Consider the following 19,141-nt stretch of genomic DNA (forward strand, 5'->3'; position numbering starts at 1 on the left):
TTTCCAGACTCGCACCTCAGATAATCTCAAAAGAGATGATCGAATATTGATAAAACTTAGTCAGAAGTAAGAGTAAGAGGCCTAGTCAGATCAAATTTTTGTAGGCTGGAAGGATTTGCTTTTTCTTCATTAAAACTGTCAGAAAAGAGATGTTGCATAGATACAACTTTATCAGAAGTAAGATTGGTTTCCTATCTGCACTTTGCTTGTTCAGAATCAATTATACCTCCATGGGGGATAAGGAACCGCACAGGGTATCAGTTTTTTTTTGTCATAATCATATATACCAGAAGAACGTCATTTCTCTATCAAACTTGGTAGGACTTAGGAGCTATTCTTGTAGCTTTGACTTTCATATTCACCTGATGTATTCCTAATCTTCGTATGTAACTGAGGAGGGGAGGTCAAGAAAACCTTATATCATTCTGAATAATTGGTAGATTAGTCGATTTCATGAAATAAAATATAGTGTACAACTATACATATGGTATTTGGAGTGTTCGCTTGATCAGATTTTTATGAGAGAAATATTACATTCTTGGCATCCACATCCATATGAAGGACAAATACCATTTTAATTACATGCGACAGGGATTAATAGCTGCAACTTCTGCAGCGATTTTAGAAGATTTGGATACAATCCAGTAGATGTTATCGCTTGTCATGAGATGCAACTGAGAACAATGGGTCACAGTTGCTGCAAGACTTTACGGGGTCGCTCTAGTGGAGATCCAGTGCAATATTCCACTCGATTTTTACATCCCATGATCTCTAATAAGTTTATTCTAGGAGGTAAGACAGTTAATTTATGTAAGAGTTCTGATTTCTTAATTTTTTTCCATTTAAAAGTATACAGATATTATTCTTTTGTGAGAAATGTTACAGAAAAGTTTGCAATTTTCAAACAAAATTTTTTCTAATGGATCTTCAAAATTACTTTTCAAGTAAATAAACCTTTCAAAAAGGACAAAAAAGGTATCATGAATTTTCTGATCACTCTGTACCTTCTGGTCTGAATTATGCCACTAATAATGGAAGAGCCTGTCACAAAACTAGTTTTTGTTTTTCCGAGGCACAGTGTTGAGTGTTTTTTGAGGCACAGTGTCTTCTCTGATCGGCACAGTATTAACCTTACATGTTTACAACGAATGCAGATTTCAAAGACCACATCAAGGTAATTTGACTTAGCAGATAAATCATCATGTTGTATAAGGTTGTGACAAAAAAAAACCGGATAAAATCTAAGCTAAACAATGAAAACGATAAATTGGCTGAAATATTTTGTACCGAAAATTAGCCGTGAAAATCCGGGCATACGGCATTCTTATTTGAATTAATTATCATAACGCTTCCCCCCCCCCCCTCCTTTATTTATATCTTGATTCAATTCCTAAATAGTGGAGATCGCACATTTCACATCCAGCAAAGTGGGAACTTTGATCATTGAGGAAATCCGATATAAGAAGTCCGCCATCTACTTCTTAAGAATTCTAAAGCAGATGCCGCTAGTGAACCATTAGTCAGCACCCTAAGAACTGCTGAAAACTTATCGTTTTTGGGAAGACTTAATTTTGCTTTCTGTTGATAGACAAAAAACCATTAAGGTAATACAATTGAATAACGAGCATGCAAGTAATTAGTGCATAAATTTCTTTTCTTTTTTTTTAGTCGCACCTGTTTTTTGTGATGGAGTACCTAAATGGTGGAGATCTCATGTTTCATATCCAGCAAAGTGGAAAATTTGATGAGCATCGGTCTCGGTTCTACGCTGCAGAAATAGTTTCGGGTCTCAAATTCTTACACAATAAAGGAATAATGTATCGGTAAGCCAACAAGCTATAAATTGCTAGCCGAAACTATGCAGCATTGCTCGGGAGTCTTTACAATGTTATATTGTATTTCGTAGAGAACAAAGCCTAAATTAATTACCCAGAGCTTTAATCCCTAACATGGGATCCATTTTATAAATTTTAAGACAACTCTTTCTTTTTGTGGATTTTACTTTTCATCAGTTAAGCTAATTAAAACAACTCCAAGTAAGCACTATCTCAAATGATAGGCACTATATGGCAAGCCTAAAAGTTTAAAACCTGCTTCGGGCGGGGGGGGGGGACAAGGGTTTTAATTTTTTAAATTCAGTGTTTCTGTATATTTAAATTGATTTATTGTAAATATAATTATCTTAATTAATTTAATTTTTATTTTAAGACATAAACGGGGGTTTTCTCGACAAGAATATATTTTTAATTTTTTTGATTCAAAAATGAATTTCTAAGCTCATTAGAAATGTTACAGTAAGCACGTGCATACTAAAATTTGTAATCTTAAAATTTTGTAGAAATGAGCTACAAAACAAGTGCTTATTTCCCCTATCGCTTATATACGCTTAAAAATTACCGTCTTTCTAACCATTTTAGAAATTTAAAGCTTAACAGTATCTTTTTGGATTAGGAAGGCCACGTTCAAAATTCTACTGTAGCGCAATAGCCGTTCAAATAACCAGTTTTTGTACTTCATTGGAAAAAACTTGATAATATCGTTCAGGATGACAGGATTATAAAGGTATCGTTCCATTAGCCAATTCATTATAGTCAGATAAAATTGATTAAGCTTCACTTATCTGGGTAGTATTAAAGTTATTAATAAACTTGACAAGTGCAGTGAAGATGTAAAATGAAGAAGAGTCAAGGTCAAGGGCCTTTTTTGAATTTGAAAACATTTTTGAAGGATATGAAGTCTGCAATGGTCACGACAATGGTCAAACAGAGTTGTGAAACTTGGGCGCTGCGAAAGGCAGAGGAAGATTGTCTGGTTGTCATTGTTGTAGCAATACTTACAACCCAGTAGAGAGCGAACTACTCCCCATAGTAACTGATTTTTTTAAAAACATGTTTTGAAAAAAAAGACTCTCTGAGGAGAAAGCATTCCGATTTGAAGCTTATTCAGGAATGGTAACAATTATTTTCGATTAATTTTAATAGTAAAAGTTTATTGCAAAAACAAGTTTATGAAGATTTTCAGATACAAACCTGAAACTCCTCAGAATGGCGATGGATTAAAATGAAAAGCGCACCAATGGAATCACCATCATTGAAAACTCCATGAGAAGGAGTCCCCCATCTTGAAAAACAAGTGAAATTACTTTTTGTATGGGTTTGCATAGGGCACTTTTGTGTCTCCTTTTTTCTTTTTTTTCTACCATGCCTAGCAGGCAGTCACAACAGGGCATAAAGACATTTAATGACCTAAATAAAAGCTATTTCTTATATTTGCGTGTTTTTATATTTTTGTCTTGATAACATCATTGCAAACTTCATAAGCAGTGTTCCATTGAAATCTCCAAGGTCAAAAATCTTAATCAGATGCTTAAAATTGTCCTTTTGAATGTCCCGTTTCAGTGCCCTTACAAAGTGATAATAAAGTATGAGTTTTGAAAAAAAAAATGCTTTAGTGAAGTAATGTTTACACTAAAATTCAAATATTGTTCAGAAATAATGACAAACACTATTTGCGCTTGTCTTAACAGTAAAGGTAAATTGCAAAAATGCATTTTAGAAAATAAAAAAGAAAATCTTGCAACCCTGATCTTTTTATTCTCCAGTATTATAGGGGCACTTGGGCACCGTAGGAGCATCAGAACATGGAGCCAAGTGAAGTTTTTGCAATTAGGGGGTCTCTTTCCATCATACCTCATTAAGGCCTGCGTGAATTGATTACTACTTTTGAAGTCACCAACAGGTGCCTCGTTTTGAGAAAAGTGTAGGGCACGTTGAACGTCTTTAGTTTCTTTACAGATGAAGATCTTTTAGTAAGACATGCTACTTTTTTTGACAAAAGCTATTTTCTCTGCAGTATATGCAAAAGCACCAGGAGACCAACCTTCGCTCGGTCCCTGGTACTGGTATGGGGCAGACCTATTTATACTAATAAAGGAAACAGCATGATGCGCATGTCCCTTGTACGCTTGATGTCGGTAATGACAATTCCAAAGGTTTATTTTTTGTTTGGATCTGACGCCATTTTCGAGGGTTTTCTGGCCATTTTTTTATATTCCCGAGTTAGTTTCAAAGCTTACAGTTAAGACTAATCGGGATAATAGTTACCAGTTTTGAAGCAGAAACAAATGCCAAGCTTTTCTATCTAATTCCATTTTCTAGAGCTAAAATGAGCGTAATTTCCAGTTGACAAGATCCTCCCCTAAATCTTGTTTGCCCTTCCAAGATTTTAAAACACACTTTTTGCTGGGCATTTACACCGAAAACATGCCTTTTTAGTATTTTTACTTGAATTTTTTTTAAGAACAGTGAATTCCTTCCCCCCCTAGATATTGAAAATAAATCTTGTCCGCCTCGTTATTTCTCGTCAGTTAAATCCCAGGAATTCAAAGAGCCATTTGAATAACCACGGTTTTTGTTTTAGGGATCTAAAGCTTGACAACATCCTACTGGATTATGAAGGTCACGTCCGAATAGCCGATTTTGGAATGTGTAAGCTGCAAATTTATTTGGATCGAACAGCTGATACGTTTTGTGGAACTCCAGATTACATGGCACCTGAAGTAAGACAAACTATATGATTTGTTGACATACCTTCGCGCAAAGAATATGTTGGAAGTGGTTGCTGTTACCGAGAAGGGTCTAAGAACTCTTCTAAGAAAATTCAAAAAGCTCCTTAAAATCGGTCGTGGCAATAATGTATTTTTCAATCGATGAATTATGTTTTGCTGAAAAGTATAAAAGTGAGATTAAAATTTTCTTTAATTATTAAATGAGATCTTCATTTTTCAAATTAAGAGAAGTATTTTATTTAGTATTTTGTTGGTTAAAATATCTTCATTTGCATTTCGAATTGGACTATAAGCAATAGCCTTTATCAGCTTTCTTCTGAACGTCTTTCAGTTACTTTTGTGTTTTACTTACTCTATAGTAAGTAAACCAACAGAAAATCAGCCTTGAGCAGCTTAGCTTCAGTTATTCACTAAATGCAAGTTTTGCATTTTCAACAACTTAAAATGTTTTATTCTGTCAGATTTATTTTCTCACACCAAAATCTTGGACATTAGCCCGGGACAAAACCCTGCAAATCTGATGTAAAGTACCACCGTATGTTAATGACTTTAAAAAGTGCTACATTTATCGACTTAATAAATTAAACAGAATTTAAAATGAACAGCAATTATGACAAACAAAATTAGAACTACACCCCCCCCCCCCAAGCCTTCTAAAGTACAGAGTGTGATCTATGCTTTACTGGAGACATTTGTCTTTCAAGTAAATTATTTTAATTTGTCATGACATAAACATTATAATAAAAAAATAATGTCGTTAGGCTGTTACGAATGAGCGCTCATCAAGTAAGATTGACGCTACTTCCCCCTCCCCCCCGAAACCTCTTGAGCGGTTGGATGCAATCTGCACTTTAATTAAGCAATCATCAACATCAACAATAACAAAAAAAAAATAGCCATGATAAGCAATATTATGGGAAAGAGCTAATGATAGTAGACTGATTATATTAAATATAATGATATTGTTTCCTGGAACACTTAGTAGTTTTGAGTTTTCATGCTAGAATGAAAAATTGAAAATATCTAATATATATTCTGCTTTTACTAAAAAAACAAATGACACTTTGGTTTTTAGAAGAGTTAAGGGAGTGGTAGCCATACTCTTATTTGCAGTAAAGTCTGTATGTTTTAAGTTCCACTTAAATATCCAATTAAAAAAAAAAAAAAAATTAGTTTCCCGCGTGCCACGACACTTTAAATTACAATTACAAATTTTTTTCGACTAAAACAATTGTATCCGGGATTTTGATGTATTTTTCTCTTTACTCTGTTTTTGTTATCGGTATATTGTTTTATTTTTTGTTTTGTGTTTGTTTCTGTCTCTCTGTTATAAGCAGCAAAAAAAAAAAAAAAATAAAGCTGCTGTAAGTGTCAACTTTGCTGTTGTTGCAGTAAGACAACAGCTTGGGCCTATATAGGACCAAAATTATTTAGAATTATATAGTTTTATGTTATATAAAGTTAGAGTTAATAATATAGCGTTTATAATTATATAGAATTATAGAGTTAATAGTTTTGAAATACCCGATGTGACTTAGTCTATCAAAAAACCGTCCCACTAATCATGGAAAAGGAATGCTTAGGAGCAAACCTCTTATTACAGAAACGGTAATTTCCTGTGCAAATTTCGCTTTAATTATATTTAAACATTGTGATGAGAAATTTAAGTACAAAAAGTAGGGATTTGATGGGGTCAAAAACCTCTTAATTATTTATGAAAATTATATTATATTTCAAAAGAGCTTAGAGCTTACATTGCTTTATGTCAAAAATTTTTTAAAAATAGTTAATTCTGGTGTTAAGAGCAGGAGGGTTTTATGGCGTAGCAGTCTCCTTACATTTAGGTTAAACTCATAATTGAATAAGAATATCAATTACATTTTTAAAAAGTAAGTTGTTTGTCCTAATAAAAAGTAATAGTGATATTAAACATTCGAATGTGTGGAACAATTACCATGTATAAGAGAGAGGTTACCACCCCTTCTACTCTCTCCTCTTCTTATTCTGACTCAGGTGCTAGTCTAGTTTTTCCCAACACCTCACGAACAAATTATCAAATACAAGAACAGCGAAAATAAGGCTTTTTATCACATTACCTCTAGAATAAAACGGCTAATTTATTTGTATTTGTTGCAAACACATAGATTTTCTTGTCAAACCTTTTGAAACACATTATGTATATAAATCCTTGCAATCACTAAAGGCTACATTTATTGCGCTCTAAAGTGCTTTCAGTAAAGCACTAATGAAACTTTCGTATTAAGAGCAGACGTTTAAGGCGGTAGGGGCTCCTTTCATATAATGAAAAATTTTGCTTCGTTTTAAACTTTAATTATTTAATATTTGGTTACTACGGCCGTGATTCGTTCCTTACTAGGTTGCAGATGCCACTGCACCGACGATACTGGTAATTAATTTCATTTGAAAAGAGGGATGCTTCTGCAGAAAAAAACAAGGATCAATAACATCAGCCAGCCGCCAATTTTTTTTTTCATCTCCTTGTCATCACCTCAGCTCTTACGAGGGTCTCCAGTCGGTGCGCTAATCGTTCTTAGGGATAAACGTGAATTTTCTTGTGATTTCACTATCTGCAGAAAATGTTTTTAAAGTCTTGTGCTTTGTCGGCATTATAATTTCATAAATATAATTTGATATTGTTTCACCTTAATCTTGCCTAATCATTTTTCTATGAATACTTAATTATATAAAGCGACGTTTTTGCAAATAATATTCTTAGTTCACCTCTAAGATTAATGTGAGAATTCCCTTAGTGTTTATTCCTTTATTAATGTTAACCTACCTACTTGCTTCCTTTCAGATCATAAAAGGGCTTAAGTACAATCAATGTGTTGATTGGTGGTCTTTTGGTGTTTTATTGTACGAAATGCTTGTTGGTCAGTCTCCGTTTAGTGGCTGTGATGAAGATGAATTATTTTACAATATTTGTAATGAAAAGGTTGCATACCCACGCTACCTGTCAAAAGAAGCAATATCCATTATGTCTTACGTAAGTTTAACTTTTTCTCTTAGAAGTATGTATTCTAAGGTATGGGACGTACTTTAGCTAGGCTCGGGATTGTATGGGTCTTGTGACTCCTTTAGAAAGAAAGCCTTTATATGTTAATTATAATGTCTAATGAAGTCAATGTGCTGAACTTGATGTTAAAATAAAAGAGCTGACAAAAAACCTGTGTGTCTTAGTTCAAAATTCAATTTTCTTTCCACGGGTCAAATATTGAATTTCACTACAAATACCGGAGCAAAGGGCAAGCTTCAATGTCCTTACCAGTGAAGAGATTATTCACTGAAAAAATATGACAAAAATTTCAATTGGTAAATATTATGCTACTCTTCTGCCTCCGTCTTAGACTTGGAAAACAAAATAACTGGCTCAACCAAAATCAAGAACCCTGGTAATAATGGATGGCACCGCTTTCGGAGCTATAGTTGATTATCCTTTTAATGATTTAAAATATGCTCCCTTTATTACTGCAAGAAGAAATTTTGGCGAAGAGGCTATGGAAGGGATACTTTACCTTAAGTACTTTTAGATTTAAGCCTGACGTGAACTTAAAACTGGTTCCTACCTGCTTGTCATTCAGAACAAAGCTTTCTATTCAAAAGAAGAAACAAGGCTCGAAAAAACTATTTCTGTGCAAAACAATGTTAGATGTTCTTCTTCAGCTTATATTATAAAACTACCCTTCAAGAATCACAAGATGTAGGCTAGTAGAAGGGGGGGTGTTACTCGTGACAGGGCTCCTTATATGGGCATAGAATACTGACGGGGCTCCATATATGGGCATGGAATCCCTAGGGAGAATGATTGCGTAATCGGTCAATGACCTCTTTTTCCAAGGTCGATTTATTTGTTGTTGTTGTTGTAAGTACACGCTCGAGGCGAATGTCAAGGTGTCCAGAAATAGGAAACAGCATTTGTTTTGGCCAAGTGCACGCTCTCAGCGAATGTCATGGTGTCCAGAAATAGAAAACAGCATTTGTTGTTATTGTTGCTCAAGCCAAATGTTATGAGTTTCCCGGAAACAGTTAGATCACGTGTTTCCTTCTCAGCCAATCAGCGATTCGGATACATCCCCCTTCTCAGCCAATCAGAGGGCTTGTTACATATGATTTCACCGTTACATAACAATTCGCCCTTGAGATTTCGTATATAACGGACATGCAATATGATTCAATTATCAGAAAGTATTTTGACATAGTGCAAACAGCTAGAATGGATAACATTGATGAGCTTGAGGCCTTGGCAGCCGCAATTAGCACTGTAAGTGCATTTTTATTTTCAAACGAATTTTCCTTGGACATCCTCCAGTATATTCAGCTAAAACGTAAATATATTCCTTTACCCCAAACCCCTCCCCCCCACTTACAATACAAACATCACTTTACAATCTTTATACTCACTAGGAAAACATAAAATATATTCTTTTTACCCTAACCCCATCCCCCATTGTTTTACAACCAAAATTCTAGCAAAAAGAAATAATTATCCTTTCGTTAAAATTATAGCCTTTCTCTATTGTGATTTAAAGTGTCTACTGACTTCCGTCACTGTTGTTATTAGCTCGCTCTGGTTTTGACACAAGACTCCAATGTGAGGCCTATAATTAGCTGTCACCCTTTTTCCGATGTGTTCACGCTATCGGTCTAGTCAAAGGGTTTTGTTTTGGCTGTCAAATTAAAACAGTTTTAAGCAAAAAGAGATTGCTGTATATTAAGCTTGTAGTTTCATAACCTTGTATTTGTCAGAGAGCCGGTGAAAGAGATTATTTTTAAATTAAGTTTAACAATATATTTAGAACATTTTGTGAAAGGGGGAGGGGGCAATACATTGCTTCTAACAGCGTAGTTGTAAGTAAATGAGGGAAGGGGGGAGGGCAATGCCTTCAATTCTACCGCCATCAGTGTAAAATGAAAACAAACTATTTCTTCGCATTAAAAGTAAGGGCCTTGTATTTGTCAGAGAGCCGATGAAAGAGATTATTTTTAAATTAAGTTTAACAATATATTTAGAATATTATGTGAAAGGGGGGAGGGGGCAATACATCGCTTCGAACAGCTTCGTTGTAAGTAAAGTAGGTACAGGGGGAGGGCAATGCCTTCAATTCTACCGCCATCAGTGTAAAATGAAAACAAACTATTACTTCGCATTAAAAGTAAGGGCCTTGTACTTGTCAGAGAGCCGGTGAAAGAGATTATTTTCAAATTAAGTTTAACAATATATTTGGAACATTATGTGAAAGGGAGGAGGGGGCAATACATTGCTTCTAACAGCTTCGTTGTAAGTAAATTATGTAAAGGGGGAGGGCAATGTCTTCAATTCTACCGCCATCAGTGTAAAATGAAAACAAACAGTGCAGGGCTAGAAAAGTCTTTGGGAGTTGCATGAAGCTAATATTATGTATAAATTGAATAGCATTTTAACCTATGTTTGCAAAATATAGGCCTACAGGTCGATGGGTTAACGATCTAATTTAAAGCCTATAGACCGGAAAATTTAATATTTTTCTAAATGGTAAAAATAGAAACAATGATTCCTATCCTATGGCTATAGACTACTGATTGTCTAATAAAAACGTTTGATTTCTAAGCCTAGTATATTTCATGAAATTTTTTTACGTTGTGCTTTCTTAGTGATTAATGCTTTTCTAGACAAAATTATATGGATGAGAGTACTAACTTTCTTTCTGTAAAAAGGCGGCAAATTATTTTGATACTAATTTGTTTCTCTTCTTTTAAGGCCATTTATGAAGAATGTGTGCCCCCTCCTTCCAAGAAAGCAAGAGATGACGAGGCAGCCCCAATGTGGCCTGGCAGAAAACTTAAGAGAGAGTGGGCGGATAACTACAATGCCGAAGCTACGCAAGATCGTGAAATAGCCGGCCCAGCCGCGCAAGAACATAGCGCTGCCGCCCCGCCCGCCCTCCAACAACCACAACCAGGTCCGTCGGGCCCCCAAGCCCAGACGGACTATGCAAAAGTAAGCAATTTTTCCTACCTATCTATTTCTTCCATTGTTTTTTTCTTTTTCAATCCCAATATAAACATATCTCAGTGGGATATTAACCCCTCACCCCCAACCATTGCTTTAAATTTATCTCCCTTGGAGAAATCTAAATGTATTTTTTTTGCAAAGAAACCACTCTTTTCTAATCTTTGCTATCGCTTCGATATCTCATAAGCGAATATTTTTAGGTAATTTCTATTAATAATCACCGCCTTTGAAACTCAAAATGCTATTTTTTCTAATCTTTACTATTTTCTCTATTGCTATCACATATATTTTTAGGTACCTTTGAAACACCGACTGCTCTTTTTCACCTAATTTTGAGAGAGATTATCCCATCTGTCACATATTATCGTTCTAATTTACACTGAATATTTCTTTCGTGCCATGTTTTACTCTTACATAGAATATAGAACTCCAATGTCCTAAATATTAATTTTGCCGACAATGTGTTCTCCGCTATTTCAGAAAACACAGAATCACGCAAAGACCATTGAAACATTGATTGACTAAAACCGCTAATGTAAAACAAAAGAGGAAAAGGAGATGCCAAAATTATTTATAACCTCGCGCGGAGAGCTTTATGTCAAAACATAGCGGTATAATGCCTAAGAAGTGAGGGGAAAGCGACTTAACAGCTCTCAACATTTTGAAGTTCAAACTCGTTCATCTAACCTGCATAATTAAACTCATGTGTTTACCGATCCTGTATGGAATAAGAAATATTTCAAACTTTTTGTGGACATTATGTAAATGGCCGGGGGCCACGGAGCCCGTGGGTCCGGGAAGCTCCGGGGAAGCGCCACGGGTCCAAGAAGCACCACGGGTCAGGGAAGCGCCACAGGGATGCGCCGTGGGCCAGAGAAGCGCCACGAGTGGTCCGGGAAGCGCTGTGGGGCAAGGTTTGGGAAGCACTGGGGGAAGCACCGAAAAAAAAAAAAAAAAATTTTAAAAATTTGAAAATAAACGACAAAATTTTTGCCTTATATTTCATATCTTATATTATATTCAGTTTAATTAACCAAATGTTATTAATCAATAATAATCCAAATTTTAACAGTAGGGATGATTTGAACACTGAAAATAAGCTATTCTTTCATTTATAGATCGCACCAGCATTGGTCCCCTACTCTCCGTCCAGTGAAGAAGGGGAAGAACCTATTCTAACACCGTCAGTGGAGTTTCAGGAAAACGAAATCATTAACTCTATTGAAGTACCTTTCGAGATTGATGACTTTTTAGCTGATTTTTTTAATGTAGATAATAGCGCTTTTGTGCTGTTATACTTGAGCCCGATTACTTTGCAGCTTTTATATGATTTTACAGGGAACCCTTCTCCACCTCCAGCCTCCGATCCCATCACGACTCCACTTCGAAAAACTGAAGTGGAGCATTCATCAGATATTGTTGAACAACTTGGGGGAGGGGGTACATCTTTCCCCGATTTTCAATTGTCGAATAGAATTTTAAATAATATAGTTGTTTTCACTGCAACGTTTGGAGACCCTTTTAATACACTTATGGGGGGAAAATTTGTTTATGACCCTGTAGAAATTGTGCATGCATATGTAGACAAAATTTGTGCACTTCTGGAGAATCAAATTCAGTTGTGGGGAGGTAGGGATTCAATTAAGGTTTCATTTGTTTTAAAGGTGTTTTATTTAAATGAGGGAAAAATTGAAGTTTACTATCATTATATACTGTCCGAGATGCGTTTGGTTTATTCGAATTTGGAAAATTTTGGGGGTGCTTTCATAGATTGGGTGGATCAAATTATAACGCATCTCGAGAACTTTAATGAAAATGGGAGTGGCTCTCTAGTTCTTTTTGTTGAAAATTTAAGTGTAAATATTTGTAAATTTAAGAAAGATTTTATTTTAAGAGGGGGGCATAGGGATAAGGGCATAGTTTTAAATTATAATCCAGATCTAGTGGGTTGTCAAGGTGTCCAGCAGATTTGTTTTGAAACAGGTCAAAAGTGTTTCAGATATGCTTTCCTCATATCAGCATTCGAGCCTCTAGCTCGGGACTCTACTAAGAAGAATTTAGATCATTGGGCTCTACACGGGAAGGAAGGGTCCGTTTTTACAATTGTAGATTTTTCTTGTTTAGAGGGGAAATATCCAGTAACGCTTCGATCCATTGATATTTTTGAAAGGGCTAATGCCCACTTAAATATCGGCGTTACTGTGGTTCAGTATGAAACTGAATTTGAAGATGGAACTCGTTCTAACAAGAAGGGGGTGGTCTTCCCTGTAAGGGGCCCGTCAGTTGATTTGGTTAAACACTGGGTTTGGTTGTTATACACACCACCTAGTCAACCGAACGCAATCGATCATTTTAACCCTATCACTGACATTAGTAGAGTTCTGGGGGGTGGTAAGCATAATGGGGAACGTTTCTACTGTTCAACATGATTTTCACAATTCTGTAGTGAAATAAAACTACGGGATCATATGAAGCATTGTAACCGGCACGGCCCCCAACCAGTGGAAACGGGTTCAGGGGATAGGGCAATTCTACGTTTCAAAAATTTCCAGAATACCCTTCTCCAATGCGAAAACAGCTCGTTGGACTGTGAGAATAAGTAGGTGGTAAGGAGCGACCCCCAATATCCTACTTGAGTTAAAGAATACCAGGCCATTGCAGAACCATATTGCCATGTACACAGAGATAGTTCTAACACCACCCGGTTGTGAGAAGTAGTTGAAAAATTGGATGAGAACGAGTTCATCGTCACGGCACTGACTAAACTGATCGGCACGGTTAATGGTGCTATTTCTCGTTTGAGAAATACCCATTATCCAATGTTGTTGTCGGCAGAGGCTTGTATCGCTATTAAAAATCAAAAAATAGGGGTGGGAGGTACGGTGGTGTTGGTAGAGGAGGAGCAGTGGTAGCCCTTCAAAAGAGGGGGTAGCGGGAAAGGCCGAGACAAAGACCCTGGGTGACAGGACCTATTCTGGGGGGGTAGTAATTTTAGAGGGGTTGCGCATCAATCGTGTAATTTAAATGTTAGCCAGCAGTTTTGTATCCCTGTTTTCATTCACAACTCTAATTATGACTTAAAATTTATTTTAATAGCGGGGGCACGTAGGCAGAGGGAGGAAGGGGGAGTAGATTGTCCATGGGTAAATAGTTCATTTAACTACAACATAATTCCCAAATCAGCTGAGAGGTTGTTGCTTCTCGAACTGAAATGGCAGGCAGTGGATAATGAGCATTCGTGTTGTAATAAAATCAGGTTTTTAGATTCCTTTAGTTTTTTCCCCAAGGCATTGAGTCAATTGATTCAAGTGTAAAAAAGCGACAATTTTGATAGCTTTCCCTTGCTTAAACAGCACTTTCCAGACAGTGAAATGTATGACCTGTTGACCTGCAAAGGTATATACGCATACGACTATTACTGTTCTGGCGCACGCTTAAGTGAGGAGAAACTACCTCCAATTGAAGCTTTTTACAATTCACTGACCAACAGTGAATGCACAGCCGCGGAGTATGAGTTTGCCAAGAAGGTGTGGTCCAAGGGGGTTTGTAAAAATAGGTGGGATTATTGTAGACTTTACTTGGCCAGTGACGTTCTAACTCTGTTGGATATAGTCTGTAAGAACACAGACCAGATCTATTCAGAGTCCTGGTTAGATATAGGCTATTATTTTTCGACATCCCATTTAGTGATGGAATTTATTTTAAAAATTAGCAGGGAGGAAATAGGCCTAATCACCGACGTAGATCAGCATCTTTTTGTAGAGCGTTCAATGTGGGGAGGGTATGTTTTTCATGGGGACCGCGTCTTATCAACCGATCCGAGCGGACAAAACAGCACCGGTGCAAAGTCAAATGCAGTGTTCTTGGACATGAACTCATTGTACCCCTCGGCAATGTCCAACTACTCTTTGCCTTGTGGGAACTATCAATGGCTTGAGAATCCTTGTGAGTTCCCCGACATTAACACCGTCGAGGACAACGGGCCACAAGGATGGTTCTTTGAAGTTGACGGTCACATTCCACTGGCGCTTCACGACTCCGTCAAAGATTTTGTCTTTCCCTGTATCAATCGACCGGTGAGCAGGGGCTCGCTGAGCCCCTACACTCGGTCATTGGTTGAGGATATGGGGATGCACTGGACTCCCTCCAAACAGAACCTGATTGCTGATTTGGACCATAAAGAGAATATCGTTGTTCACCATGTGCTTTTGCACTGGATGGTGAGCAATGGTTTGAAAATCACCGAAATACACAGGGTCCTACAGTACAATCATCGAACTGATTTGAAAATGTATATTGACTCTTGCATTGTTACACGCTCGAGGGCAAATTAACGGGTGGATAAGGACTTTCACAAGCTCATCGGACATTCAGCGGTTTGCCCAATGTTAAAGATTGTACGTACCATATCTAGAGGTGATGTTGTGACTGACACTCTATAGTGTTCAAGAATTATTTCCGATCCCAATTTTACATCGTTCACGAGAATAGAGGCTGGCATGGTTCTTCTACACAGGTGAAAGCGAAATGTGGTACTGAACAAGAATATTGCAGGCGGTAGTTCAGTACTGGAAATTTAAAAAAAGCTCATGTTGTCGTTCTTTTACAATGTGTGCAAGGTGCAATGGCCACGGGAGGGGGAGGTTCAAGTTTACTATGTTGATACAGATTCTCTGCTGTTAAAGGTAAATGGGACTGAAGACTTATTTGGTGATTTAGACAAGGAGGTGCACATCAGCTCACGGATGGATTTTATGGACTGGAATCCATCCCTCTGACATGAACTTGTGAATCTTCAAGCCCCCCACCTATTATCCAAATCAAAATCAGAGACGGGGAGTGATTTGATATCCAGGGGGGTGTTCCCGGGCCCCAAAGTCTATTGCGTGGAAACACATAGTGGGGAACAAAAGAAGGCATGTAAAGGGGTGCCTACACATTTTGTAAAGAGCAATTTTAACATGAGCGTGTACAGAGACTGTGTAGAAAGTAGCCTAGTGCCAAGAGCACAAGTGCTTGCAATTCGCTCTCTACAGTATAGAAATTATGCTGTGAGAGTAGAAAAAAATACAATGTCGTGTATATCCGACAAGGTCTATGTGCTCGAGAATGGTGTGACTGTTCTGCCTCATGGCCACTACCGTATTTCAGACCGAGTTGAATGCATTGACTATCACAATCGACATGGTCTGGATAAATTAACCTAACCACTAACCACTCAACCTCTCATAAATTAAATGCTCCAACCTGTACATAAATTAACTAACCTGACAATCTAACCACCTTAACTCAACCTCATCTAACCCAATCTAACCATCACCACTAACCCAACCTCAACTAACCCATAGCAGTGACGACAACTATTGTTTTTCCACCGCCGCTCCCGGGGGGGGGGTCCCGCCCGCGGCCGGCCGGCCTTCGGCCCCGCGGCCCCCGGGGGGGGGGGGGTCCCGCCGGCGGCCGGCCGGCCGTTGGCCCCGTGGTCCCCGGGGGGGGGGGACACCACCTTTAAATTCACCGTAATGTGTTCAACTGTGCTAGCGTTTCCGTAAGTGTCTGTTTTCAAGTGTTTTCTGTTGTACAAAAAGTGTTGTATAGAAAAGTGTTGTACAAAGATGTTGTACAGAAAAGTGCTGTACAGAAAATTGTTAATGTACAAAAGTGATGTACAGAAAAGTGTTGTACAGAAAAGTGTTTAAAGAAAATAAGTGCTGCTGATGGACAAAAGTGTTTTTTTTTATAGTAGTGTTATCATTGCCGAGCAGTTCATGTTGAACAAATAGTTTTAATGTTGACCACCGGAGAAATTTTTTCAACTGCTCTTGTTGAACAAGTGTTATTTTTATCATTGTTCATGTTGACTACAAATATTTGTTTTCATGCAGTGCCGAAATAAAAGCTGCCGTGAAATATTGTTTTTGTTGTTGTTTAAAATATAGATACATGGGGAAAATTATTGCAAAACATGATGTTGGTGTATACGAATGATTTATAGTTAGTTGCAGCCTAATTTTTGTCCCCAGCAGCAGCATCTATAAGCTTAAAACGTCATTAAGATTGTTCTTGGGCGGTCCCTCCCTTTCAGTTAAGAAAACGCTTTTAGCTAGAATAATTCAACATAGAAATAAAATTTTTTTGGAGAAAACGAAAAAAATATACTATTGCTATAGTATTTGGCAGGAGTCCTATGATAAAATAAAAGCTATTGACACAACCATACCAATACAATTCATACGGGGACTTGATGTTTTAAATAGTATTGAACTGAACTCGTGGCTGATTATTGATGATTTGGCTGAAACCATTGAACAGTTCTAGCAGGAAATGCTACAACTGTTCACCGTTCGCTCCCACCATGAAAACATTTCCGTTACTCTGGTTCTACACAATCTGTTTCATCAGAGCAAATGTATGCGAACCCTTGCTTTGAATTGCACCGTCTATATTATTTATCGAGTTGTTCGTGATTCTAGCTCACTCATAACTCTCAATAAGCAGATATACCCCGGCGCCCCTAAATTTCTGTTGTCAGCGTACACTCGGGCGACAAGAAAGCCCTACGGTTACATTTTGAAGGATCTTAATAGAGCACGCCCGAGGATCTACGTGTAGTCACCGACATTTTCAAAAATGAATTTACAGTATATCTTCAGCTGAACAGTAGAAAAGGGTATTAGTTGCCATTATGACACTGAAGAAACTACACGAACAACGGCATCTGTTTTCCGTTTTAAGCACTTCGAAACCATTGCTTAGGAAGGCTATACTCAAACAAGGGGTTGAAAATGATTTCAATAATCTAATATCTGAACTATGTTTAAATTTAACCGAGGGCAATGTTCAACTGCCAGAAGGTGCTAGAAAACAGACAAAGAAACATCGTTCAACTCTACGTGTCTTGGCTTGTAAAAACAAGGGAAAAAATTTTAAAAGAAAGCGGCTCCTTCAAGCAGGCGGTAGCTTTTTCACACTTTTACTGCCGATAATTGCAGGACTTGTAAACAGTTTTCTCTAGTGAGAATGGCAAAACCCTATAAATTGACACCATTTGAACTTGTCCTCTCGCCCGTCGAACATTTTGAAGACAATCTAAGCAAATTCATTAAAGATGTGAATATTGCCGATGATAAAAAACTGATTTTACTCCAAGATGCATTGCGATGTATGGAAAAACATACACCTTATCGTGAGAGAACCGCCGCCGATCCCTATAAACAGTGAAGATCTCCTCAAGAGTCTGTACAATTAAATGAGAAGGAATTGAATTCAATTGTTTCGAAAATTGGAAACCTATTGCCTTTGACCTATCGAGAACAGAGTAAAAGAGTATTATCATATCTCATGTTGGAAACTGGCGATCAAGTTCAAGTCGAGAGCACAGGGACACGAATTATAATTCAGGGAAAAAGTTATAATCTAGTTGATTTAATTTGTGATATGGTGACGAATCGTAAAGGACTCATATCCTTTGACGATAATCTATACACCTTTCTGTGTGTATCAAACTTTCCCAAAAGTCTTATTGGCAATAAGAAAATTCTAAAGAAACTAAGAGAAAATAGTCCTCCTCCTCCAACACCATTTAAAAAAGAAGAAGATTCAATATTTGAAAGATACTAGCAGTGCCATTGATTTTACAACACCTGTGGTTGCTAGTCAAAAGCAAAGACGAATTGATTCGCCCTCCAGTTTGCACAAGGGGAGTGGATATTTCACTACATGTTTACGTTCAAAATGGATGAAGTTCTGAAAAGTGTTTATGAAAATATTGGCGAAGCGGGGAGTTTAAGTTCCCCCAAAATGCTTTCCAAAGCTGTCTCCGGCACCACATTGAAAAATGCAAAAGAGTATCTACAAAATGAGCCGAGATACACACTACATTGGAATCACAGGCTTCGCAGTAAACAATATCGACCAACTAAAGCCTTTTTCCCTCTGCCTACAATGCAAATGGATTTCTTAACTCTAGACACAATTCAACAGCGTCACAATGCACCCTACATATATATTCTGCTTGCAATCAGTATCTTTAGTCGCTATGCATATGCCATTCCATTGCGATCAAAGAGAGGTGTTAAAGTTGCACGGGCCATTGAAAGTATTCTCGAACAGGATTCGTATAGAAAAATTCACTCGGATCGCGGTAGTGAATTTGTTAATCCCCATGTGCAAAAGGTTCTTTTGGAATATAATACAATACTTTATCATAGTCACAGTCCGATAAAGGCTGCATTGGCTGAACGATTAATAAGAACGATTTGTCTATTAATTTCAAGATATTGCACATAGAAAAATACACCGGCTTTTATTCATGATTTAGATAAAATCATGCAGATATACAACCATCGACCCCATCGATCTCTGTCCAACTCAAGCCCTCGGGAGGATCATTAGAATGAAAATACATTTGATGCTTTTCTAAAGCAATACTCCAAGGCTGAAAAAGAGAAAAAAAGAAGAAATTCAATGTTGGTGATACTGTTCGAGTTAATAGAACCACCAATATTTTTGAAAAAGGGAATTATTTATGGAGCACTGAACTTTTTAAAGTGTCCAAAATC

At 37.2% G+C, this 19,141-nt stretch overlaps 1 protein-coding gene across 3 annotated transcripts in view; it reads left to right on the forward strand.

Annotated features, from left to right (window-relative positions):
• The window catches only part of Pkcdelta (Protein kinase C delta), a 260,317-nt gene that overhangs the window by 219,188 nt on the left and 21,988 nt on the right, over nucleotides 1-19,141 (forward strand). For all 3 annotated transcript variants that reach the window (XM_089100650.1, XM_089100649.1, XM_089100648.1), the window contains 3 exons: nucleotides 1,669-1,823; nucleotides 4,420-4,558; nucleotides 7,386-7,574. In XM_089100650.1, the coding sequence (XP_088956776.1) occupies nucleotides 1,669-1,823; nucleotides 4,420-4,558; nucleotides 7,386-7,574 (483 nt within the window). The remainder of the gene's footprint in view (nucleotides 1-1,668; nucleotides 1,824-4,419; nucleotides 4,559-7,385; nucleotides 7,575-19,141) is intronic.

Source organism: Artemia sp. Qi Xiang Cuo, chromosome 14 (genome assembly GCF_049724085.1).
Source record: "Artemia sp. Qi Xiang Cuo chromosome 14, ASM4972408v1, whole genome shotgun sequence".
Lineage (NCBI taxonomy): Eukaryota > Metazoa > Arthropoda > Branchiopoda > Anostraca > Artemiidae > Artemia > Artemia sp. Qi Xiang Cuo.